General features: G+C 46.7%; 2 protein-coding genes across 7 annotated transcripts; both read right to left on the bottom strand.

Annotated features, from left to right (window-relative positions):
- Positions 1-225: 225 nt before the first annotated feature.
- LOC115181665 (NAD-dependent protein deacetylase sirtuin-7) lies at positions 226-6,984 on the bottom strand. The gene is made up of 10 exons (XM_029743492.1): positions 6,740-6,984; positions 6,152-6,289; positions 5,756-5,860; positions 5,152-5,222; positions 4,448-4,520; positions 4,242-4,340; positions 3,910-4,146; positions 3,146-3,226; positions 1,327-1,433; positions 226-537 (listed from the first exon to the last, which is right to left on the bottom strand). The coding sequence occupies exons 1-10, from the start codon at positions 6,842-6,844 to the stop codon at positions 333-335; spliced, it is 1,221 nt and encodes a 406-aa protein (XP_029599352.1). The 5' UTR covers positions 6,845-6,984; the 3' UTR covers positions 226-332.
- Positions 6,985-8,893: 1,909 nt separating this feature from the next.
- LOC115181656 (uncharacterized) lies at positions 8,894-25,794 on the bottom strand. 6 transcript variants are annotated; one of them, XM_029743482.1, is made up of 12 exons: positions 25,724-25,794; positions 25,271-25,426; positions 24,679-24,807; positions 23,063-24,390; positions 21,057-22,786; positions 20,627-20,742; positions 15,230-15,424; positions 13,574-13,690; positions 13,123-13,215; positions 12,862-12,975; positions 10,274-10,359; positions 8,894-9,782 (listed from the first exon to the last, which is right to left on the bottom strand). In XM_029743482.1, exons 2-12 carry the CDS (start codon positions 25,412-25,414, stop codon positions 9,641-9,643), a joined length of 4,194 nt encoding a protein of 1,397 aa, XP_029599342.1. In that variant the 5' UTR covers positions 25,415-25,426; positions 25,724-25,794; the 3' UTR covers positions 8,894-9,640. The 6 variants fall into 6 exon arrangements, with proteins under 6 accessions (XP_029599342.1, XP_029599343.1, XP_029599341.1 ...); XM_029743483.1 differs by having other exon boundaries at positions 25,718-25,736; XM_029743481.1 differs by having other exon boundaries at positions 25,271-25,775.
- Positions 25,795-26,381: the final 587 nt, after the last annotated feature.

The following is a 26,381-nucleotide window of genomic DNA, read 5'->3' as shown; positions in this document are numbered from 1 at the left end:
GGCTTAAGGTTAGCAGTGTGGTTAGGGTTAAAATCACATTTTAAATTGTAGAAATAGGCAGGGTTTATGACTTTATGGCTGTGGTAACTAGTGAGGACCAGAAAGGAGAGATTATTAGGATGCTCCCTCAGGTTTAAAGAGGTAGTATCTGAAACCATAATAATACTTCATAATACTCTGCATCACAAATAGCTCTGTCTTAGTGAGGTTTTTCCCCCTCACTTCTTTTTGCTGGTACGTCTTCCTTACTATCAAGGTCCATTTCAAAAACAACCAATCAGAACAAAAAGGAGATGGAGAATCGTGTGCGTCAAATTTCTACTATGATTCTGCTACGCCACCTTCTTCCTCCTCTTCCTCCCTTTGGAGTATCCTCGTCCGAACCAGCCTCCTTGTACTGCTGTTCCTCCACCCTGTCCCGGGGAGCCTGGTGAGCAGTCCTTCCCACCAGCGGGCGGAGCTATGAGTTTACGAGTGTAACTGTCCTCCTCGTCTGGGCTCAGCGGCGTGGCCAAGCTGAGTACAGGGTCCTCTGTCCTGATGAAGGAAAGGCAGTTAGGAATGAGTCAGTCAGGGTGTTCCAGGTGGGGTGTATTCATTAGTGCACACCATAGCATAACTAATAGCATTCAACTCTGGAACACAGGCTTTCTTGGTTCAAGTCAGTGGTTTCTAATCCTGGTCCTGGGGACCCAAAACGGTGCAATTAAAAAATGGTTGTCCTAGCACTAACGCACCCGATTCAACACCATAACATTCAACTAATCATGACTTGCCTAGTTAAATAATGGTTAAATAAATTAAAAAAAGAGCTATTTGCAACAGAAAACTTTTTTAAGTTCAGGTATGACCCTCCCCGTTCCAACCAGTTTGCTTCCGAGGTGTGTGTGTGTTTAGAGACAGGTCTTACCGGTTGTAGGCCGAGGTGTGTGTGTGTGTGTGTGTGTGTGTGTGTGTGTGTGTGTGTGTTTAGAGACAGGTCTTACCGGTTGTCGGCCGAGGTGTGTGTGTGTGTGTGTGTGTGTGTGTAGAGACAGGTCTTACCGGTTGTAGGCCGAGGTGTGTGTGTGTGTGTGTTTAGAGACAGGTCTTACCGGTTGTAGGCCGAGGTGTGTGTGTGTGTGTGTGTGTGTGTGTGTGTGTGTGTGTGTTTAGAGACAGGTCTTATCGGTTGTAGGCCGAGGTGTGTGTGTGTGTGTGTGTGTGTGTGTGTGTGTGTGTTTAGAGACAGGTCTTACCGGTTGTAGGCCGAGGTGTGTGTGTGTTTAGAGACAGGTCTTACTGGTTGTAGGCCGAGGTGTGTGTGTGTTTAGAGACAGGTCTTACTGGTTGTAGGCAGGGATCTGAATGTTCAGCTCCTCCATAAGGAGACGCATCACGTCGTCACATTTCCCATGGATCTTCAGTGTGGCCAGGTCGTCTTTAGGTGTCCACTAGAACAAGGCAGAGGTCATCATCAATCAGGCACCCTATTCTCTTTATAGTGCACTACTTTTGACCAGGGCCCCATCTCTGTGGGAAGTGAAACTACATTGAACGATCAAGATTGAACTCTAACAACACAGGCTTTATTCAAGCCAGTGTTTTCCAAGCCTGGTCATGGGGACCCAAAGGGGTGCGATTAAAAAAGAATTGTCCTAGCACTAATCATGAATATGTTAATGTTAGGGCAATGCCAGGGACCAGGATTGGGAGACGCTGGTTCATGGTAATATCATGACGTTGGCTTCTTTGGGTACAGGAAGGACAGTTGACCCCCTCCCCTTTGTACCATCACCCAACCTACCTTCCCCCCAACCCAGGGTTGTAAAAATTCCAAGAGGAGAATCTACTACAACATGTTTCATAGAGAGACAAAGGAAATTCTTCCAACTCATAGAATTGGAGAACCGAGCGACATGTGTGTTCTGGAGAGGATATGGAAGATTGATGAAGACTCCAGCTACGAACTGATCCGCTTGGTACAATTTTGTGATACTCAGAAGAGACAATATTACCATAAAACTGTTTATATAATAGCCTCAGCGATGAGACTGGCATCATAATGGTTGTATAAAATGTATTAATAAGGATAAAGCTATTTGTAATACATTGAGATGCTATGTACTGATGTTAATGTGATAGACTTGGTTACAGAAATACAATTCTAACTCAGTCATAGGCACACCCCCCAGGGACACAGACAGGACCAGGCGTCATTTGACAAGCCTGTTCTATGGGCACTATAAAACACCCCCTGATTTAAATTTCTACAGACCAGGCCTGCACCCAATGGCCATTAGGTTTTATCATCCAAGTACTCTACTGAAAGTGAACCATACCACGTGGTTAACTTTTAGACTATCGATATCGACAGAATAAGAACAAGTCTTTGATATTAATTATTAGTCTGGAGCTAAGTAAATTATATCATCGAACACGAAGACCAACCACATCCATTCTATGACGACATTAATGAACGTCGCTCTGAAAGATCCATTCTAACCGAGAGAGAGAGAGAGAGAGAGAGAGAGAGAGAGAGAACGCGGACAAAACTCTCCATAAGAACATAACTCTTCAAAAGGGATCCCGACGAGACATGAGCGTAAATATATATTGATTGCAATTGTTCCCGAATGAGTGAGCCTTCAATTGTCAATTGTTAATATTAATGAACTCTGTGTAACTTCTCAGCTTACCATTTATGACCCATTGTCTAACAGACCAGCCATGCTTGTTAGCCATTAGGGCACATTACTATACCAATCCTTTGTGACGATAATTACTGTTTGTATGTTTTCTGTTAATTACTTAGTGTAGTAAATAAAGGATTTTAAGACAATTGATGTATGGATGATTTTAGTAAAGACTGGGTTCGTGCAGATACAACAATTTACGACGTTTGGGAATGAGACTGGACGCGAGGTAAAATACACCATTCAAACCAGAAGATAATCGGCCTATATTATAATATAGGAAAGTTATATTAGGAAAATTATAACTTTGTAATCTGAATATTTTTCTTGGTGCCCCGATCTCCTAGTTAATTACAATTAAACGATGAATCAGTTTAATCGCGTGATAATAATTACAGGGAGTTAATTGATAAACCCATCTTCAGTTTAATGGTACCCAAAGACACGACAGTAAGTACTAGCAAGATGACCTGGAGATTGACGATATAGAGTTTGGGTCTCCTGAAAGCAGGTCTATTCATGCTCCATAGACAGGCATACTTCTTCAGCACCTGGTAAAGACAGATGGAAAGATCAGTCTGAGCACACAGATGACATACAAACCACAGATGACATACAAACGGAGTAGGAGGTCAGTCAAGTTTCTACAACTAAAAACCACTCAATTCTATTCAATATTCACACAACTCCAATTTCATTTTGCATTCAATGTCATTGTCCTGTGAGGTGGCAGCACTCTGTTTTAGTCTATTAATCCTGGTTAGACAGAACTTCAGGCTTTATTGATGCTGTGTTAGTGCATGTTGTGGTCCTGTCCTTCAGGCTTTATTGATGCTGTGTTAGTGCATGTTGTGGTCCTGTCCTTCAGGCTTTATTGATGCTGTGTTAGTGCATGTTGTGGTCCTGTCCTTCAGGCTTTATTGATGCTGTGTTAGTGCATGTTGTGGTCCTGTCCTTCAGGCTTTATTGATGCTGTGTTAGTGCATGTTGTGGTCCTGTCCTTCAGGCTTTATTGATGCTGTGTTAGTGCATGTTGTGGTCCTGTCCTTCAGGCTTTATTGATGCTGTGTTAGTGCATGTTGTGGTCCTGTCCTTCAGGCTTTATTGATGCTGTGTTAGTGCATGTTGTGGTCCTGTCCTTCAGGCTTTATTGATGCTGTGTTAGTGCATGTTGTGGTCCTGTCCTTCAGCTTTATTGATGCTGTGTTAGTGCATGTTGTGGTCCTGTCCTTACCTTCAGACTGGAGCCCAGACAGAGGATAACGTCAGCCCTCTCAGCAGCGTTCAATGCCCCCCTCCAGTTGAGAGGCTGCTCCAGGGTGCCCCTCTCCCCGAAATGTACGATGGTGTCCCTGAGCTCCCCCCCGCAGTGAGTGCACCGCCGCCCCGTCCCGTGCCTGTGCCTCGCCGTGCGCTCTGTCACGTCAAAGAGTCGCACAAACTCCCTCACCGGGGAACAGGAAGTACACACCTGTAAACCAGGAAATGTCACAATAATACAGTGAGTTCTTTAGGTGGAACATACTGTATGTAGTATATACTGTATGGAGTGTGAGTGTGACCTACCTCGATGAACATGTTGCCGTGCAGCTCAGAGAGGGTGTGTCTGGGAAGACCGCTACGCAGGTGGAGCCCATCACAGTTCTGAGACACTATGTGCTGCACCTGCACACACACTGGAAATCATCATACAGACACCTCAAAACCTTTCCAGTATCGGACGAAGCTACAAGCACAAGGTCCATGACGACACACACAACCAGCTCACTGACCATGTTCTCCTCATGCAGCATCCTGATACACATGTGTGTAAGAGTAGGTTCTGCTTCACTCAGGTCTGACGAGCTGTTGATAGAAAGATGACTTAATTACATGCAGTATGATGAAGTTGCCCTCTTGTTGACTTAATTACATGCAGTATGACGAAGTGGCCCTATTGTTGACTTAATTACATGCAGTATGACGAAGTGGCCCTATTGTTGACTTGATTGCATGCAGTATGACGAAGTTGCCCTATTGTTGACTTAATTACATGCAGTATGACGAAGTGGCCCTATTGTTGACTTAATTACATGCAGTATGACGAAGTTGCCCTATTGTTGACTTAATTACATGCAGTATGACGAAGTTGCCCTCTTGTTGACTTAATTACATGCAGTATGACGAAGTTGCCCTATTGTTGACTTAATTACATGCAGTATGACGAAGTTGCCCTATTGTTGACTTAATTACATGCAGTATGACGAAGTTGCCCTATTGTTGACTTAATTACATGCAGTATGACGAAGTTGCCCTATTGTTGACTTAATTACATGCAGTATGACGAAGTTGCCCTATTGTTGACTTAATTACATGCAGTATGACGAAGTTGCCATCTTGTTGACTTAATTACATGCAGTATGATGAAGTTGCCATCTTGTTGACTTAATTACATGCAGTATGAAGTTGCCATCTTGTGTACTCCAGCCTGTCTCACCTGACAGCTCTGCCCTTCTGTAGCTGTGTCCAAACCCCATTTGGTCCCCTGTAGTCTGGGATGGCCGCTGCCTGCAAAACATGACACAGAAACATGTCACTCTTGTCATGATGGGTGACAGGTAGCCTAGCTGATTGGGCCAGTAACCGGAAAGGTCGAAGGTCGCTGGTTCGAAACTCCGAGCAGGCTAGGTGAAAACTCTGCCAATGTGCCATTGAGCAAGGCCCTTAGCCCTAATAACTCCTGTAAGTTGAATAAGGTGTGCTGGAAGAGTTCAAAGTTCAAGAACGCCTGGGGAGAGGTCCCCGAGGAGAGGTTTGAAAAAGGCTGTATGAGTGCACACCGTAGAAAACGTTTTGCAATGAAAACAAGCATTTAATTTTGGTTCAGGTTAGTCCCTCCCCGTTCTAGCCATTTGGTTCCTGTGAATACACCCCAGAACAAAGTTATACCCTGACCCCAGATCTGTTTGTGCTCTTGCCAACTCCACTGCTGTCAAATATTTGGTTGGCATGACAATGAGTTGACATGATAGCATAAATAAACTGGCACTTAGACTAGTGGAGCACAGCCATAGTGTGAAATACAGAGCCCCAGTATTTACCGTGCTGATCCCAGCTCCAGTGTAGATAACCAGGTGTTTAGCCTGTCTGACTGCCTCAGCCAACTGTCCCACTTTACACCTCAGGTCCTCTGTATCATCAAATACCTACAACAGCACAGAGAGAGACATATAAAGCAAATTCCATGCTAATAGTCATCCTCCACATTGCATCTCCTAGCCTGGTGTTTCAGGTCAGTAAAGATTAAAGACATGAGACAAGGAGAGAGCGCGCCACTTAGACCATGTTATTGGTAGCCTGGGTGCCAGTCTGTTTGTGCCAACTTCTTATGGAATTGTCATGCCATGTTTGAAGTGACAAGCAGTTGGGAAGATTGCCCAAACAGATCTGGAACCAGGCTATGTTATTGGGCAGTTCTAAAGACACGTCAAGCAGACCTCTTCTTGCTTCCTCTTTAGAACGTTCCTGCGGACCTGCCGCGAACACAGCTCCTGTACTGTGTCCTGGTGCAGAAGTAGAGCCGCAGACTCCTCCTGTGTCCTCTCACTCTCCTGCTTCTTCAGGATCTTAGCTACCTGGAAAGGTGGTGAAGATAGATAAATACATGTAAAAAAATTGTATAAAGCGTAGGAGTGCTGATCTAGGATCAGGTGCCCACTGTCCATGTGATCTAATAGGGAAAACTGATCCTAAATCAGCACGCCTACTCGGAGAAGCTTTATATGAGCCCTGAACATTTCGGTAGTCATTGTCAGCTGCTTATTTTACATTGAGAATGACGCAAAGGAATGCAATAGTTACTAACTTTGGAATACATGAATGGGCAATATATACTCTTGACAATGTCACTCGGTACGAACACTGTCAGAGTTTTATCCAAAGTTCTCAACATTGTTAAACGTTGCATTGCATTGCAATAAGTGTTATTTTGCAAGCCACCGGTGTAGCTTGCTAGCCGGCTAGCATAACATCTAGCTAGCTTGTAAACAGTGGACTACACAAATCTCCAGTCTCTCCTCTCTGACCAGTTTGAAACGCTTCCGCTGGATTTCCCTTTGCAGTATTTCAGCCTTCTCTTTAGCTTTTCTCTCGTCCCGAGAAGACGCGCCTGTGTCTGGTTCCTCTTCCATTCTCACAGACGTGGAATCACACTGACAGACAAACCAACGACAGCTATGGACGGATGTAGTCGAATAGGCCAAATGTAGCTTTCGAAAAAACTGCGCCCACTGGCGTTCTCACAATATAAACGTTTACTAGAACTCAGACATTAATTTAAAAACTATACCGAACAGAAATATAAATGCAACATGTAAAGTGTTGGTCTCATGAGCTGAAATAAAAGAGCCTAGACATTTTACATACACATTTGTTTACATCCCTGTTAGTGAGCATTTCTCCTCTGCCTAGATAATACATCTATCTACCTGTCAGGTGTGGCATATCAAGAGCATGATCATTACAAAGGTGCACCTTGTGCTGGGGACAATAAAATCAAATCAAATGTATTTGTCACATACACATGGTTAGCAGGTGTTAATGCAAGTGTAGCGAAATGCTTGTGCTTCTAGTTCCGATCATGCAGTAATATCTAACAAGTAATATAACCTAACAATTTCACAACAACTACTTTATACACACAAGTGCAAAGGAATGAATAAGAATATGTACATAAAAATATATGGATGAGTGATGGCCGAACGGCATAGGCAAGATGTAATAGATGGTATAGAGTACAGTATATACATATGAGATGAGTAATGTAGGGTATGGAAACATTATATAAAGTGGCATTGTTTAAAGTGGCTAGTGATACATTTAATTACATCAAGATGGCAAGATGCAGTAGACGGTATAGAGTACAGTATATACATATTAGATGAGTAATGTAGGGTAAGTAAACATTATATATTATAAAGTGGCTAGTGATAAATTGTTTATATCAATTTGTACATTATAAAGTGACTGGAGTTGAGTCAGTATGTTGGCAGCAGCCACTCAATGTTAGTGATGGCTGTTTAACAGTCTGATGGCCTTGAGATAGAAGCTGTTTTTCAGTCTCTCGGTCCCAGCTTTGATGCACCTGTACTGACCTCGCCTTCTGGATGATAGCGGGGTGAAAAGGCAGTGGCTCGGGTGGTTGTTGTCCTTGATGATATTTTTGTCCTTCCTGTGAGAACGGGTGGTGTAGGTGTCCTGGAGGGCAGGTAGTTTGCCCTCAGTGATGCATTGTGCAGACCTCACTACCCTCTGGAGAGCCTTCCGGTTATGGGCGGAGCAGTTGCCGTACCAGGTGGTGGTACAGCCCGACAGGATGCTCTCAATTGTGCATCTGTAAAAGTTTGTGAGTGTTTTTGGTGACAAGCCAAATTTCTTAGGCCTCCTGAGGTTGAAGAGGCGCTGCTGCGCCTTCTTCACCACGCCGTCTGTGTGGGTGGACCATTTCAGTTTGTCCGTGATGTGTACGCCGAGGAACTTAAAACTCTCCACCCTCTCCACTACTGTCCCGTCAATGTAGATAGGGGACTGCTCCCTCAAGTCCACGACCATCTCCTTTGTTTTGTTGACATTGAGTGTGAGGTTATTATCCTGACACCACACTCCGAGGGCCCTCACCTCCTCCCTGTAGGACACTCTAAAATGTGCAGTTTTGTCCCACATCACAGATGTCTCAAGTTTCAAAGGAGCATTCAATTGGCATGTGACTGCAGGGATGTCCATCAGAGCTGTTGCCAGAAAATTGAATGTTCATTTCTCTACCTTAAGCTGCCTCACATCGTTTAAGAGAATTTGGCAGTACATCCAACTGGCCTCACAACCGTAGAGCACGTGTAACCACGCCAACCCAGGTCCTCCACATCCGGCTTCTTCACCTGCATGATCGTCTGAGATCAGCCACACGGACAGCTGACAAAACTGAGTATTTCTTTGTATTAAAGCCCTTTTGTGGGGAAAAACTAATTCCGATTGGGTGGGCCTATGCCCTCCAGGCCCACCCATTGCTGTGCCCCTGCCCAGTCATGTGAAATCCATAGATTAAGACCTCATGAATTAATTTCAATTGACTGATTTCCTTATATGAACTAACTCAGTAATATCGTTAATTGTTGAACATAACATTGTTGAATGTTGTGTTTATATTTTTGTTCAGTTTACATTCAAACAACCTGACAAGTACATTTTTTATAAAAACATTTAATAATTTAGAACAAAAACAGTAGGAAAGAAGAACACTCAGAACAGGTATTCTGGGCTTTGGTTGCATTGCCATCCCAATACTGCACCACAAACAGGTATAGGAAATATAAATAGTATAAAATGTGTAAAACTAACATATTACGAATAGTGTGTCCAAAAACAAGTCCTGAGGTCTTGTGGTAAGAATAGATTGTCACATACAGTATGTAGTAGCTAAGATGCATTTGAATGCAGTGAGTTGTGCCTTTGTAGAATACAATCAAGTTAAAATACAATACTTTCCAGATGTACACTGGTTAGCAAGAAACACTATGGATGCATCCCAAATGGCAGCCTATTCCCTTTATAGTGCACTACTTTTGACCAGGGCCCACAGGGGCGTATTGTTTTAGGGTTAAGTGAGATGGATGGTGTGTGTGTGTATATCTTTTTAGGTATCAACAGTATTCATTACCTGGGTCAAGGGAGGGACTACCTGAACTTGTCCAATAAGAAACACTTCGTTTTAATTTTCCAAAACATTTTCACTAATGAATATGACCCTGAATTTGTCCAATAACAAACGCTTGGTTTCATTTTCCAAAACATTTCCACTAATGAATATGACCCTGAACTTGTCCAATAAGAAACACTCGTTTTCGTTCTCCTGTGCAAAACGTTTTGCTACACTGTGCCAAAATGAACACGATCCGGTTCCGGTCCAGTCTAGCCCGATAAGTAGACCATCTTCACCGAGATCTGCGGGACTGGGTGGTCTTGGGGACCCTTTGAGGGTTGGGTCGAAAAGACCCACGTGTCTGCTTCACGACGTTCCCCTCTGCCCCAGCAACCACAGCTCCAGTCCCCCTCTGCCCCTCTGCCGCTTTCCTCCTGATGGGAGAAGAGAGGGGAACAATAGGTTGATTAGTGAGACAGTAGGACTCTGCCCCTTTCCTCCTGATGGGAGAAGAGAGGGGAACAATAGGTTGATTAGTGAGACAGTAGGACTCTGCCCCTTTCCTCCTGATGGGAGAAGAGAGGGGAACAATAGGTTGATTAGTGAGACAGTAGGACTCTGCCCCTTTCCTCCTGATGGGAGAAGAGAGGGGAACAATAGGTTGATTAGTGAGACAGTAGGACTCTTTTATTAGTATCATAATATCACTATGCTGGGCAGTAGTCACTGCCGGGGCTGTACTAGCTTGGGTAGAAGTATGGCTCTTCTATAACCAAACATGTTATTAACACAACTCTAACCTTGTACTGATAACCCTGAAACTCAGAACATACAAGTCATACACTCGCTGTCTTGCTCTGACAATGTCTGTTTTATATACAATAACTATGTAGTTTAGTGACACATTTTCTATGACAGGACTCACATCATGACTCCTCTCTTCCTCTCCAAGGCTTTCTGTGTAGCAGCTGACAGAGAACTCTTCCCCCTGGTCGACCCCGTTTCCCCAGTCTGTGGACCCAAACACACACACGCAGTTTGATACACACTCCTTAAATTTGTGTATGCTGATGTATATTTGTTGTACATTCAATCCTAATCTTTCTATCCAGACCCCAAAGCATCTCATGTTGGAGGCTTTATTGTGCACTAGGAAGTAACCAACTGCTCCCCAAAATATCTCAAATGTCATCATGATACCTGAATGCTATTTGCCGGATTTATTCTGCTGATCTGTGTACTTCTGTATGTATGTATGTATGTATGTATGTATGTATTTTGTAACACGTTTTGATTACCACTATGCACTGCCCTTGTAGTTAACTTAGAGATACTTGCTGCTGCTGATCTGTGTACTTCTGTATGTATGTATGTATGTATGTATGTATGTATGTATGTATGTATGTATGTATGTATGTATGTATGTATGTATGTATTTGGTAACATGTTTTGATTACCACTATGCACTGCCCTTGTAGTTAACTTAGAGATACTTGGGGATTTTGGCTGAGGCCCTTTATCTACTTCCCCAGAGTCCGATGAGGTCATGTCTCTGTGTGCAGTTTGAAAGATGTTGCTAACTAATGCTACAGCAATTTCTAATTAGCATTAGCATAATGACTGGAAGTCTATGGTATCTGCTAGCAAAACCACCTCTAACTTCCTTCCTAATGGACACAGACATAAAAATGGTATCCACAAGTTTACTTGCATAAAAAACAATGTCTTTGGCACATGTCTTGATGCTCTGATGAAGGTTTAACTGCCAAAAAATTAAAAACTACATAAAAACCAATGTTCTTGAAATGTTTGTCTGCCCCCCCTGGTGGTTACCTTGCGTTTCATCTCCCTGTCCCCCCCTGGTGGTTACCTTGTGTTTCATCTCCCTGTCCCCCCCCCCCCTGGTGGTTACCTTGTGTTTCATCTCCCTGTCCCGTCCCCCCCGGTGGTTACCTTGTGTTTCATCTCCCTGTCCCGTCCCCCCCGGTGGTTACCTTGTGTTTCATCTCCCTGTCCCGTCCCCCCCGGTGGTTACCTTGTGTTTCATCTCCCTGGACCCCCCCCTGGTGGTTACCTTGTGTTTCATCTCCCTGTCCCCCCCCCCCTGGTGGTTACCTTGTGTTTCATCTCCCTGTCCCCCCCCCCCGGTGGTTACCTTGTGTTTCATCTCCCTGTCCCCCCCTGGTGGTTACCTTGTGTTTCATCTCCCTGTCTCCCCTTGGTGGTTACCTTGTGTTTCATCTCCCTGTCCCCCCCTGGTGGTTACCTTGTGTTTCATCTCCCTGTCCCCCCCTGGTGGTTACCTTGTGTTTCATCTCCCTGTCCCCCCTGGTGGTTACCTTGTGTTTCATCTCCCTGTCCCCCCCCCCCCTGGTGGTTACCTTGTGTTTCATCTCCCTGTCCCCCCCCCCCGGTGGTTACCTTGTGTTTCATCTCCCTGTCCCCCCCTGGTGGTTACCTTGTGTTTCATCTCCCTGTCCCCCCCTGGTGGTTACCTTGTGTTTCATCTCCCTGTCCCCCCCTGGTGGTTACCTTGTGTTTCATCTCCCTGTCTCCCCCTGGTGGTTACCTTGTGTTTCATCTCCCTGTCCCCCCCTGGTGGTTACCTTGTGTTTCATCTCCCTGTCCCCCCCTGGTGGTTACCTTGTGTTTCATCTCCCTGTCCCCCCCCTGGTTACCTTGTGTTTCATCTCCCTGTCCCCCCCCTGGTTACCTTGTGTTTCATCTCCCTGTCCCCCCCCTGGTTACCTTGTGTTTCATCTCCCTGTCCCCCCCCTGGTTACCTTGTGTTTCATCTCCCTGTCCCCCCCCTGGTGGTTACCTTGTGTTTCATCTCCCTGTCTCCCCCTGGTGGTTACCTTGTGTTTCATCTCCCTGTCCCCCCCTGGTGGTTACCTTGTGTTTCATCTCCCTGTCCCCCCCTGGTGGTTACCTTGTGTTTCATCTCCCTGTCCCCCCCTGGTGGTTACCTTGTGTTTCATCTCCCTGTCCCCCCCTGGTGGTTACCTTGTGTTTCATCTCCTGGTGGTTACCTTGTGTTTCATCTCCCTGTCCCCCCCTGGTGGTTACCTTGTGTTTCATCTCCCTGTCCCCCCTGGTGGTTACCTTGTGTTTCATCTCCCTGTCCCCCCTGGTGGTTACCTTGTGTTTCATCTCCTGTCCCCCCCTGGTTGTTACCTTGTGTTTCATCTCCCTGTCCCCCCCCTGGTGGTTACCTTGTGTTTCATCTCCCTGTCCCCCCCTGGTGGTTACCTTGTGTTTCATCTCCCTGTCCCCCCCTGGTGGTTACCTTGTGTTTCATCTCCCTGTCCCCCCCCTGGTGGTTACCTTGTGTTTCATCTCCCTGTCCCCCCCTGGTGGTTACCTTGTGTTTCATCTCCCTGTCCCCCCCTGGTGGTTACCTTGTGTTTCATCTCCCTGTCCCCCCCCTGGTGGTTACCTTGTGTTTCATCTCCCTGTCCCCCCCTGGTGGTTACCTTGTGTTTCATCTCCCTGTCCCCCCCTGGTGGTTACCTTGTGTTTCATCTCCCTGTCCCTGGCCAGCTGTCTGTCCCAGCTGATGATCTGCATCCTGTCTCCTGCTGACAGACAGAAGATGTCCTGGACCTCATAACGTGCTGAGCGGAGCTGCAACAAGACACCACTCCTGAGAATTAGTCTGTTTGTGTGTGTAGAGACTGTGTTGTGCGCGCCAGAGTGTGTGTGTGTGTAGAGACTGTGTTGTGCGCGCCAGAGTGTGTGTGTGTGTAGAGACTGTGTGTGTGTGTTAGTTACCTGCAGTGTGACTCTCTCCTGCAGCACCAGGTCTTGCCTGCTGTCTCTACCAGGGCTCTGGGGCTGGAAGGACTGCAGGAACTGCTGCATGTCCTGAGGGAGGGGGGGACACAGTCATACACACACAGTCATACACACACAGTCATACACACACAGTCATACACACACAGTCATACACACACAGTCATACACACACACACACACACAGTCATACACACACACACAGCAACACACACAGTCATACACACACACACACACACAGTCATACACACACACAGTCACACACACACACAGTCACACACACACAGTCATACACACACAGTCATACACACACAGTCATACACACACAGTCATACACACACAGCGAAAATAAATGATTGAACACACATCCGTAAATCACATCTTCGATAAATCCCATGATGGGCTGTGTGTTTCTGAGACTGTGTGTCACCTTGATGGTACATAGCAGCTGTCCTACTCTCTCTGTGTGTAGGAGCCTCCTGGTTAGGTATCCCTTCACTGCTGCTGCCACCAGGGGACCATAACACACAGACAGACACCTGGGAGACTGAGGAGAGAGGAGGGGAGAAGGAGAGAGACGAGGGGGGTGGGGAGAGAGGGGAGTAGAGAGGGAGAGAGACGAGTGGGGTGGGGAGAGAGGAGGGTAGAGAGGGAGAGAGACGAGGGGGGTGGGGAGAGAGGAGGGGGGTGGGGAGAGAGGAGGGTAGAGAGGGAGAGAGACGAGGGGGGTGGGGAGAGAGGAGGGGGGTGGGGAGAGAGGAGGGTAGAGAGGGAGAGAGACGAGGGGGGTGGGGAGAGAGGAGGGGGTGGGGAGAGAGGAGGGTAGAGAGGGAGAGAGGGAGAGAGGAGGGGGTGGGGACAGAGGGAGAGAGGAGGGGGTGGGGAGAGAGGGTGAGAGGAGGGGGTGGGGAGAGAGGGTGAGAGGAGGGGGTGGGGAGAGAGGGTGAGAGGAGGGGGTGGGGAGAGAGGGTGAGAGGAGGGGGGTGGGGAGAGAGGGAGAGAGGAGGGGGTGGGGAGAGAGGGAGAGAGGAGGGAGGGAGAGAGGAGGGGGTGGGAGGGTGGGGAGAGAGCAGGGGGGTGGGGAGAGAGAAGAGGGTAGAGAGGGAGAGAGGAGGAGGTGGGGGGGGTGTGGAGAGAGGAGGGTAGAGAGGGAGAGAGACGAGGGGGGTGGGGAGAGAGGAGGGGGGTGGGGAGAGAGGAGGGTAGAGAGGAGAGAGACGAGGGGGGTGGGGAGAGAGGAGGGTAGAGAGGGAGAGAGACGAGGGGGTGGGGAGAGAGGAGGGTAGAGGGAGAGAGACGAGGGGGGTGGGGAGAGAGGAGGGTAGAGGGAGAGGGGGTGGGGAGAGAGGGAGAGAGGAGGGTAGAGAGGGAGAGAGGAGGGGGTGGGGAGAGAGGGAGAGAGGAGGGGGTGGGGAGAGAGGGAGAGAGGAGGGGGTGGGGAGAGAGGGTGAGAGGAGGGGGTGGGGAGAGAGGGTTGAGAGGAGGGGGTGGGGAGAGAGGGAGAGAGGAGGGGGGTGGGGAGAGAGAGGAGGGTAGAGAGGGAGAGGAGGAGGTGGGGGGGGTGGGGAGAGAGAGGAGGGTTTAGTAGAGAGGAGAGAGACGAGGGGGGGGGGGAGAGAGGAGGGTAGAGGGTAGAGGGAGAGAGGAAGAGGTGGGGGGGTGGGGAGAGAGGAGGGTAGAGAGGGAGAGAGACGAGGGGGGTGGGGAGAGAGGAGGGTAGAGGGTAGAGGGAGAGAGGAAGAGGTGGGGGGTGGGGAGAGAGGAGGGTAGAGAGGGAGAGAGACGAGAGGGTGGGGAGAGAGGAGGGGGGTGGGGAGAGAGGAGGGGGGTGGGGAGAGACGAGGGAAATACCAATTCCGTCAATGACAACCAATTAATTTCCCACCCAGATTCTCAAGGTCCTTTCAACTGGTGGCCAACTGTAACTGTAGACACACAGACACGCACGTACACACATACGAACACACAGACACACACCTGCACCCTGACTTGAATCATCCTACAACTAACTGTTGTGCTTCTCACTTGTTGATTATAAACTGATGATCCAAATATACAAAGTCAGTCAGGTGTGAATTGAATTTACCCGTGAGGGGGAGTCTGGGTCTGAAAGGAGGGATCCTGGTGAGGGGGAGAACAGAGGGATGGAGAGGGAGGACAGAGGGATGGAAGAGAGGGGGAGGAGGGAGGTCGTGTTGTCCGCTAGACGTGCGCTGGATGTGGGGCTGGAGGACACAGGGTAGGACAAACTCTGGAGTAGCTGGTAACGTACAGCCAGCATCTAACAGACAGGAGAGAAGAATGAGAGAGACAGAGAGGAATGAGAGAGACAGAGGAGACAGAGAGGAATGAGAGAGAGAGAGGAGACAGAGAGGAATGAGAGAGACAGAGAGGAGACAGAGAGGAATGAGAGAGACAGAGAGGAATGAGAGAGACAGAGAGGAATGAGAGAGACAGAGAGGAATGAGAGAGACAGAGAGGAATGAGAGAGACAGAGGAATGAGAGAGACAGAGAGGAATGAGAGAGACAGAGAGGAATGAGAGAGACAGAGAGGAATGAGAGAGACAGAGAGGAGACAGAGAGGAGACAGAGAGGAATGAGAGAGACAGAGAGGAGACAGAGAGGAGACAGAGAGGAATGAGAGAGACAGAGAGAGAGAGAGGAATGAGAGAGACAAGGAGGAATGAGAGAGACAGAGAGGAGACAGAGAGGAATGAGAGAGTAAAAAAGAGAGAGAGAAAGAGAGAGAGAGGACCATTAGTGCTCAGAGCGACTATCTGGCACTTAACCAGCACCCCTCATGAATTAAACTAATGATCGTCTCCTTTTCTGTGTCATATCCCCCCTCTGCCTCCTTCCTTCCATCCCAGCTACCCTACATCCCTGTCTCCCTCCATCTCTCTATCCACGGCCCAGCTATGCTCCTGTTACAGGCAACACATCATCAATGATGGAGGGAGGGGAGAAGAAAGGTTTTATTATTAAACAGCTTTGTTAATTATGGTGTTAGAGCTACACAGACACACACAGACGGAAGGTAACCTGCCTCAATGATTTCTGCCCTGTAACACTCACATCGGTAGCCATGAAGTGCTTTGAAAGGCTGGTCATGGCTCACATCAACAGCATCCTCCCGGACATCCTAGACCCACTCCAATTCGCATACCGCCCCAACAGATCCCCAACATCGAAAGCATCCTGACTGGTAGCATCACTGCCTGGTACGGCAACTGCTCGGCATCTGACCGTAAGGCACTAGAGGGTAGTGCGTACGACCAAGTACATTTTTGGGGCCAAGCTTCCTGCCATCCAGGACCTATATAGTTGGCGGTGTCAGAGGAAGGCCCAGAAATTGTGAGACTCGTCACCCAAGTCATAGACTGTTCTCTCTGCTACCGCACGGCAAGCTGTACCAGAGAGCAAAGTCTAGATCCAAAAGGCTCCTTAACAGATTCTACCCCCAAGCCATAAGACTGCTGAATAATTAATCAAATGGCCACCCGGACTATTCACGTTGACCCCCCCCCCACCTTTGTTTTTACACTGCTGCTACTCACTGCTCTTTATCTATGCATAGCAACTTCCCCCCCTATCTACATGTACTAACAACCTCTAACCTGTAGCCCTATCTACATGTACTAACAACCTCTAACCTGTAGCCCTATCTACATGTACTAACAACCTCTAACCTGTCCCCCCTATCTACATGTACTAACAACCTCTAACCTGTACCCCTATCTACATGTACTAACGACCTCTAACCTGTAGCCCTATCTACATGTACAAACAACCTCTAACCTGTAGCCCTATCTACATGTACAAACAACCTCTAACCTGTAGCCCTATCTACATGTACAAACAACCTCTAACCTGTCCCCCTATCTACATGTACAAACAACCTCTAACCTGTCCCCCTATCTACATGTACAAACAACCTCTAACCTGTAGCCCTATCTACATGTACAAACAACCTCTAACCTGTCCCCCTATCTACATGTACAAACAACCTCTAACCTGTAGCCCTATCTACATGTACAAACAACCTCTAACCTGTCCCCCTATCTACATGTACAAACAACCTCTAACCTGTAGCCCTATCTACATGTACAAACAACCTCTAACCTGTACCCCTATCTACATGTACAAACAACCTCTAACCTGTCCCCCTATCTACATGTACAAACAACCTCTAACCTGTCCCCCTATCTACATGTACAAACAACCTCTAACCTGTCCCCCTATCTACATGTACAAACAACCTCTAACCTGTCCCCCTATCTACATGTACAAACAACCTCTAACCTGTAGCCCTATCTACATGTACAAACAACCTCTAACCTGTAGCCCTATCTACATGTACAAACAACCTCTAACCTGTCCCCCTATCTACATGTACAAACAACCTCTAACCTGTAGCCCTATCTACATGTACAAACAACCTCTAACCTGTACCCCTATCTACATGTACAAACAACCTCTAACCTGTCCCCCCTATCTACATGTACAAACAACCTCTAACCTGTCCCCCCCTATCTACATGTACTAACGACCTCTAACCTGTACCCCTATCTACATGTACAAACAACCTCTAACCTGTCCCCCCTATCTACATGTACTAACGACCTCTAACCTGTACCCCTATCTACATGTACAAACAACCTCTAACCTGTAGCCCTATCTACATGTACTAACGACCTCTAACCTGTACCCCTATCTACATGTACTAACGACCTCTAACCTGTACCCCTATCTACATGTACTAACGACCTCTAACCTGTACCCCTATCTACATGTACTAACGACCTCTAACCTGTAGCCCTATCTACATGTACTAACGACCTCTAACCTGTAGCCCTATCTACATGTACTAACGACCTCTAACCTGTAGCCCTATCTACATGTACTAACGACCTCTAACCTGTAGCCCTATCTACATGTACTAACGACCTCTAACCTGTAGCCCTATCTACATGTACTAACAACCTCTAACCTGTAGCCCTATCTACATGTACTAACGACCTCTAACCTGTAGCCCTATCTACATGTACAAACGACCTCTAACCTGTAGCCCTATCTACATGTACTAACGACCTCTAACCTGTAGCCCTATCTACATGTACAAACGACCTCTAACCTGTACCCCTATCTACATGTACAAACAACCTCTAACCTGTACCCCTATCTACATGTACAAACAACCTCTAACCTGTACCCCTATCTACATGTACAAACAACCTCTAACCTGTAGCCCTATCTACATGTACAAACAACCTCTAACCTGTAGCCCTATCTACATGTACAAACAACCTCTAACCTGTAGCCCTATCTACATGTACAAACAACCTCTAACCTGTAGCCCTATCTACATGTACAAACGACCTCTAACCTGTACCCCTATCTACATGTACAAACAACCTCTAACCTGTACCCCTATCTACATGTACAAACGACCTCTAACCTGTACCCCTATCTACATGTACAAACAACCTCTAACCTGTACCCCTATCTACATGTACAAACAACCTCTAACCTGTCCCCCTATCTACATGTACAAACGACCTCTAACCTGTAGCCCTATCTACATGTACAAACGACCTAGACTAACCTGTAGCCCTATCTACATGTACAAACGACCTCTAACCTGTAGCCCTATCTACATGTACAAACGACCTCTAACCTGTAGCCCTATCTACATGTACTAACGACCTCTAACCTGTAGCCCTATCTACATGTACAAACAACCTCTAACCTGTCCCCCTATCTACATGTACAAACAACCTCTAACCTGTCCCCCTATCTACATGTACAAACAACCTCTAACCTGTCCCCCTATCTACATGTACAAACAACCTCTAACCTGTCCCCCTATCTACATGTACAAACAACCTCTAACCTGTCCCCCTATCTACATGTACAAACAACCTCTAACCTGTCCCCCTATCTACATGTACAAACGACCTCTAACCTGTACCCCTATCTACATGTACAAACGACCTCTAACCTGTAGCCCTATCTACATGTACAAACAACCTCTAACCTGTCCCCCTATCTACATGTACAAACGACCTCTAACCTGTAGCCCTATCTACATGTACAAACGACCTCTAACCTGTAGCCCTATCTACATGTACAAATGACCTCTAACCTGTACCCCTGTCTACATGTACAAACAACCTCTAACCTGTCCCCCTATCTACATGAACAAATGACCTCTAACCTGTAGCCCTATCTACATGTACAAACGACCTCTAACCTGTACCCCTGTCTACATGAACAAATGACCTCTAACCTGTAGCCCTATCTACATGTACAAACGACCTCTAACCTGTACCCCTGTCTACATGAACAAATGACCTCTAACCTGTAGCCCCGCACACTGACTCGGTACCGGTACCACCTGTATATAGCCTCGTTATTGTTATGTCATTTTCTTGTGTTACTTTGATTTATTGTTTTACTTTAGTTTATTTAGTAAATATTTTCTTAACTCTATTTCTTGAACTGCATTGTTGGTTAAGGGCTTGTATGTTAGCATTTCACGGTAAGGTTCTATTCCTGTTCTATTCGGCGCATAAAATTTGATTTTAAAAACAAGGAATGGATGCCAGCTAACGTGTTGGTTGTCCTTGGGTTTAACACACACACTCAGACACAGACACAGACACACACACACACACACACACACACACACACACACACAGTGAGGTAACCATGAAACATTTATAGTAGAATCTCTCCCTGGCCCTTAAAACTGGAGGAGAGTTTCAAGGTCCCTTATAATGGGCATATGTCTGCACAAGCTGCATGTGTGTGTGTGTGTGTGTGTGTGTGTGTGTGAGGATATAATTAAGCCAAGGAGCCAGCTGAAATCCCTGTCTCTCTTTTGAGGAACATAAAGGTTGTTGTAACAGCACAAGCTGACCCATTTTAAGAATCTGAGAGAATCAGAGATAGAGGGAGGGAGAGAGAGAAAATGAGAGAAGGAGGGAGAGGAATTGAGAGAGAGAGAGAGAGAGAGAGAGAGAGAGGGAGGGAAAGGAATTGAGAGAGAGAAGCAGGCAGGGAGGGATACCGGTACCAGCTGGATGGGTTTATAGGTGACCTTGGTTAGATGTCACAGTTATTGGAGTTGCTAGTGTAGTGGTCATATTGTGATCCAGCGGTCTCTCTCACCTGCAGTAGTTGTTGCTGCTTCATCAATAGTTTAGAGGTCAGGGTTGGGGTCAATTCCCTTTTAATGCTGGTCAATTCAGGAAGTACACAGAAATTCCAATTACCAATTCTCTTCAAAGCTTTTCAATGAGGAGATGTGGAATTGGGTTTTGGTTTACTTTCTGATTTGACTGGAATTGAAATTGGATTGAGCCCAAACCTGTAAGAGGTTGTATTGTGGTTAGTATTGTGGATAGTATTGTAGCTATAGTAGTAATACAGTGGTCATATCGAGGTCATATTGAGGTGGTGGTCAGCGGTCTCTCTCACCTGCAGTAGTTGTTGCTGCTGTCTCCTCTGCTCCTCCTTCAGGGCTCTGACCTGGGCTGCATGGGTCTGCTTCAGCTGGAGCTGCTGGCTCTCCTGACTGTGTGACCGCACCGCAGCTAGGAGGGAGACGGGTAACAGTCAGACAGGAAGGGCTAGCTAGGGGTCTGATGTGATTTACATACTCTTAATCAGGGATATTAAAGATTGACAAACTTTTGTTTTGCACTTGTTGCCTTAATAATGAATGAATGAATAAATAGCATAAAACGCTTATTTGAGTTAGAAGCCACTGAATGTTATATAATGGATTGAGAAAACATTGAATGGAAGTTTGAGATGACATCCATTACTATGTGAATGTTTGTCTCTCTGTACCTCAGACAGGAAGACATCCTAATCTAAATCCACTGTGGACATAGGCTGGCCTTACCTTCAGGAGTACTGGAGTGAGGCCTGTCCATCACCTCTCTTCGTCCTCGTCCCCTGTTCCCCTCTGTCGTGTGCATGACCAGTCTACGTTTGGCCCTTGATGCCCCTCCCTGACCCCCACCTCCGTTCTCAGGGGTCAGTTGCTTCCCCGCGGGGTCATGACCTTTCAACGACCCCTCTGACCCTCCCTGGAGCCAGAGCCCTGAGGGCGTGTCTACGTCATACGATTGGTTGATGGATTGGAAGTGGGCGGGGTCCTCCGGATAACTCTTCCACTCCATTGGCTGGTGCTGGTTGTTACTGGCATCTGAGAGGACGGAGAAAGGTGTTTTGTGTGATGCCGGAATCTTGACGACGTCATTCCGAACCTTGATGACATCGTATGGAACCTTCCGGAACACGTCAGGAACTCTCCTCTTCTGAGTGAGGGAGGTGACGTGGCGCGCTGCAAGAGGCTGCTGCTGGCGACCATCTTGTCTTTTGTAACCCGTTGTAACAGTGATCTCCACCTCCTTGAACAATGGAGGTACGCTGTCACACCACTGGACTCTACAGGGGCCCACCGCCATCTTATCAGCTGACCTCTGACCTCCATCCCCTCTTCCTTTCTCACTGTCACTAAGGTTACTCTCTGCCTGACTCTCAGGTGTATGGTAGTCCATGTATTTATGTGGCGGGTCCATGGTAAGGTTACTACTATTATCAGTCTGGCTGTTGTTGTGTGTCTGGTTCCCTGACTGTAAGGCCTGGCTGTCAGGTGTATGGTAGTCCATGTATTTGAGTTGTTGGTCTATATTATCAGTCTGGCTGTTGTTGTGCGTCTGGTGGCTCTCTGGTGTCTCTGTGAGCGTGGACTCCAGGTCAGAGATCAGTATTTTGAGGCTGGACAGGTTGAGCTCCAGCTGAGCTATCTGTTCTGCCTGGTCTGTGCTCCTACGCATAGGTCTTGTACCACCCCCAGCCACTAGGGGCGCTCTATGCAGATGCGTTTGGTCCCGAGCATCATTATTTTCCTGCCCAGTCACCGACCCCACCTCATGGTCTACATTCAAAGGTGTGTTTACCAGGATCTGCCTCTTGGGGGTGCCACGCCCTCCTCCCCCACTGTTTCCTTTACTCTTGCAGCGGATAGGGCTCATACTAAACTGGGGGGTAGGGACGCTCTGGAACCTACTACTCCCCAGAGAGGAAGGCCTCGGCAGGGTAGAGCTCTTCTCCCTGACTAGGTAGAATGATTTCTGGGTTATGGAGGAATCGGCTGAGATAGGATGTGGAAGGTTCTCCATTAGCATTGACGGTGCTACTGTGACGTCTGGTGAGAGGTGTAGCTGGATGTCTTCGGCTGCCGAGCCAGCATCAATGTCCACTCCTGGAGGAGATTGGGATTGGGTGTCTCCTTCTAGACCAACCAAATGTGAAGGGCCATTTCCAGCCTCCAATTCCTTCAATATTCTTTCATGACATCCTTTTTCATTGGGTCCCATTCTGTCCACAATCCTAGACCTCGCTTTCTCCTCCTCACGTTGAACCCACGCTTCCTTAGGGAATATCTCTAGTGGTGGCGGTCCGGAAAACTGGACTCCCATTCCCAGATGATCCTTTCTCCAATCCCTGTCCCGGGTTTTCCTTCCCTCCGCCACCACTCTCCCTGACTGGAGGAACTCCTCATTCTCCTTGTCTGAGAAACTGATCTCATCCTCCATCTTCTGGTGTGTCAAGACCTCCTGGGTCCTAAAATAAAATACAATTGAAATTGCATATAAAATCACAAAACTTTACAGTAAAAACATTCAAATGAAGGAGATAAAAAAAAACAGACTGCAAAAAAGAGAGATTAATACAAAGAAAGAGGTCTAAAATAACAGTAAAACCACTGACTAAAAGCCATGCTAAAAAGATGGGTTTTCAAATGTGATTTAAAAACCTCTAATATGTCTGCCCCTCTTACCTGAACACAACAAACAGAAGTCAATAAAACAGATGAATAAAATAACATCAAACTCTCACCTGGTAGGACAAGTAGAGGCCTTGGCCTGGTTCTTCAGCTGACGCTGGCGTCTCCGGTGCTCCTGGGACTTTTTCAGCAGGGTCTGGAGGCTGAGGCGGTACGGCCCTGCCACTGGTTCCGATTCCTGGTCCAAGTCTACATCTCCAGTCCGGATCTTTGGTTCTGATTCTGGCTGGTTCCTGCCTGGTTTGGGACATACCAAAGCTGCCTGGGATTTCTTTAGAAGAGTCTGGAGGCTGAGCCGGTATGGTCCCTCCGGTCGGTCCAGGTCTAAGTCTGACGCCTGGTTCTGATCTGGTTTGCAGAGGTCCGGTGTCGAGGCCTCAGTCTGAGGACATGTCACTACAATCTTGGGTTCAGGACGGTCTGATAGTGATAATGAGGCTTGATGCTGGGGGAAAGTGACAATATTAGTAGTGCTACACTTCTTTCCTGGATGACTTGCTATGTGGTCTTCTACAGGAGGTGTGATATCGTTGCTCTGTAGAGGCGACGTCACTAACGCTTCCTCTAAATAGTCTGGTATGACGTCATTACACCAGGACGACGTCACGCTCGCCTCATCTGCAGGGCGACCGGTTATGAGGTCATCGTCACACGGGGACGACCCCTCCTCCAGATCTTCAGCATCAATGGGAGGATGGCTGATGATATTACATGCCTTGGTTGTGTTTGTATCGGATGTGCTGTGTAGGAGAAACCCCCCCGTTCCAATTGGTGTCCCCTCCTCAGGCCCTGATATAATGCTCTCCCCAGCCTCGGTCCGACTCAAGACACAGGTGGCCTCCGCATTTTCATACGTCACGTACCCTGAAGACTGGTGGCTTATGTCAGCTAGAGGATCCACCGTTGCTTCTCCTGAACCCAGGTCCTCCTCCAGAACACACCCAGCATTGGTGGTCTTATCCTGGTCATACAAGAGTCTCTCCCTGGTCCGGGTCTCTGTTTGTGGAGCAACCTGGTTGGTATGTGTGGTTGTCTCTCTAGCCAGAGAAGGTGTCATTGGGTCACAGACCAGCTTATCTAGGAAGGTCTCTCTCACAGTGGTGGTGTTATGGAGAGTTGTAAGGTGATTCGTTGTGAAGGCGCCGTAGGCTGTCGACGTCATGGGAGGACCTCGGACGAGGATGCCTGCTTTCCCATCATGCATGACGGTTAAGGTTGGTGGGGAGGACGACCCCGGCAAGCTGTTCTTGGTCTCAGTGACATCATCATTCTGCGACGCTAGAACATGGCGGACGTTGCTGTGGTGTAGGTTGGTGGTTTTGGCTGCCGTTAGTCCTGGTTCACCCTGAAAGAACTCCTCCAGTGTTGGTGCTTGCCTCAGCTAGAATACCAGACAGAAAACAAATAAAAAAACATGACCATAACAACAGGAAAGGTGAGAAATGAAAACAATCATAACTTTGTTATGACATAAATACATACTTTTCACCTTATAGGCTAGGCAATACATTAAGTTAGCTGAAGTAGCAGGAGTGTACAATTAAATTATATGGGACCGTTTCCCAGCCTCGGCCTGCACAAAAAAAATATTTCATTAGAGATTCTCCAATAATGTTAATCTGTGTCTGGGAAACCAGCCTTATTTGACTTAAAATCAATGTGGATTTACCTGAACACTGTGTAGAATGTTCTGAACGTTGGACATCCTCGTCTCAGAGGGCTGAGTCTTCCTCCTATCTGTCGTCCTCTTGGCTGCCTCTCTGTGTCTCTGCATCTCTTCTCTTTGCACTCCTGTGAGCTGGGAATAGCAACACAGTCAGACTTTGTCTATGTCCCCCTATTCCCTTTACAGTACACTACTTTTGACCAGGACCCATAGGGCTTATATAGGGAATAGGGTGCCATTTGGGACTCAAACATTTGTCTTGCCATGAGAGGCGGGTCTTAATAATGATAGCTATCATAATAATGATAGATATCATTAGTAAGGCCCAAAAAAGAAAGTCATATGCATATACCATACCATATAGTCGCAGCAAAGCCCTTGCTAATAATGATTTTAACAGTAGGTTCAAATATAAGACTATAAATACCTAGCTAGCCTGGGTGCCAGTCTTCTCTGCTCTTTCCAACTCCGTATGGAATTATCGTGCAAAAAGACTGGTTCCCTGGCTAGCATATAACTAGCTCCATCATTCCTCACAGGCAATATAATATGTAAGTGGTGATATCCAGAGTTACACAGCAACAAGAAGCCTTACCAATGGAGGAAGGATGGGTATGCCATGGAAACGGATAGCTGATGATACGTGGCGAGTACATGGTGATTCCAGTGTCCGGCGTTGGTTCTTGTTGTTGTTCAGTTCGTAAAGTCGGCGTTGTATGAACTTTTCATAGTCTTCCATTCTGTAACAAAACTATATGTTTCGTTAATTCTTTTTTAGAGCACTGCGTTATTTGATGATCACGAAATAACTATTGTTTTGGTTTTTTTACTTGTTGTTAGCTAATCTAGCTAGCAGCTAACGTTATCTAGAAAGTTAGCTAACGGTCAACTAATCATTCAACAAAATAGCGCCAACCTTATCAAACAACACAACGTTAAATTCATAGAATGCAAAGTTTACAAACAGCCGCCAAAAATATTGCTTAGTGAATGGCTTTAAAACTATTACATTAAAGGAATTTGCAAGAGAGATCATTTGTACGTTTACATTTTACCCGCCTCCTCGAGAGAACAAACTGTCATGGCGTCTACAACTCACGTCATGGATCAACACACCAGGTGGATTTGGATTCAAGATTGAACACAATAATAACTCCAAGTCCGACTTTAAGTACGTCTATAATGTCATGAGTTAACCTATATATTGTGTATATTAGCGATAATTAGTTGTTTTATCTTGAGATTACTGTTTTTGAAAGTGCTAGTTGGCAAACATGCGAAATTGCTGAAACCATACTCCGGTTCGTATTTTCCAACTCTCCAGGTATTTTGACAGACAGCTCATCTTCGGTTGGTTATTTGCTACTGCCACCTACAGACGTTACTGGCTGATAGGTTGAGTAAACACGGTATGGTTCATTTATGCGAACAGTAATAAAACAGTAGAAAAACTACATACAGAGATCTTGATGTTTATTGGTAGCACGTCCATTGGACCGCTGATAATGCATTGACGAATCAGCAAAATAAATGCTGATCTTAGCAATTATGGTGATGATTCTACACTAAGGTATACGTCCATTTTAATATACATTTTATTTGTATTTGTTTGTTTCTATATAAATGTGCTGCATAAAGTATCTGTCCATGTAAGGTCGATGGGTCAACATATACTATGCATAATGTTACCGTATTTTTCTTTCGTA

The sequence above is a fragment of the Salmo trutta genome, unplaced genomic scaffold (assembly GCF_901001165.1).
Source record: "Salmo trutta unplaced genomic scaffold, fSalTru1.1, whole genome shotgun sequence".
Classification (NCBI taxonomy): Eukaryota; Metazoa; Chordata; class Actinopteri; order Salmoniformes; family Salmonidae; genus Salmo; species Salmo trutta.
Note: the sequence above shows the minus strand (reverse complement) of the source record. Positions and strands in the feature narration are given on the sequence as shown.

Excerpts from the sequence above, each read along its gene's own strand:
- LOC115181665 (XM_029743492.1), bottom strand. The coding sequence starts at position 6,844 with ATGGAAGAGGAACCAGACACAGGCGCGTCTTCTCGGGACGAGAGAAAA. Across the intron at positions 5,223-5,755 it reads CTGGAGCTGGGATCAGCACG|GCAGCGGCCATCCCAGACTA; the intron begins GTAAATACTGGG and ends CATGTTTTGCAG. Across the intron at positions 1,434-3,145 it reads TCTATATCGTCAATCTCCAG|TGGACACCTAAAGACGACCT; the intron begins GTCATCTTGCTA and ends GCCTTGTTCTAG.
- LOC115181656 (XM_029743482.1), bottom strand. The coding sequence starts at position 25,414 with ATGGAAGACTATGAAAAGTTCATACAACGCCGACTTTACGAACTGAAC. Across the intron at positions 13,691-15,229 it reads ACCCAGACTCCCCCTCACGG|TCTCCCAGGTGTCTGTCTGT; the intron begins GTAAATTCAATT and ends CTCTCTCCTCAG. Across the intron at positions 13,216-13,573 it reads AGCTGCTATGTACCATCAAG|GACATGCAGCAGTTCCTGCA; the intron begins GTGACACACAGT and ends CCCCTCCCTCAG.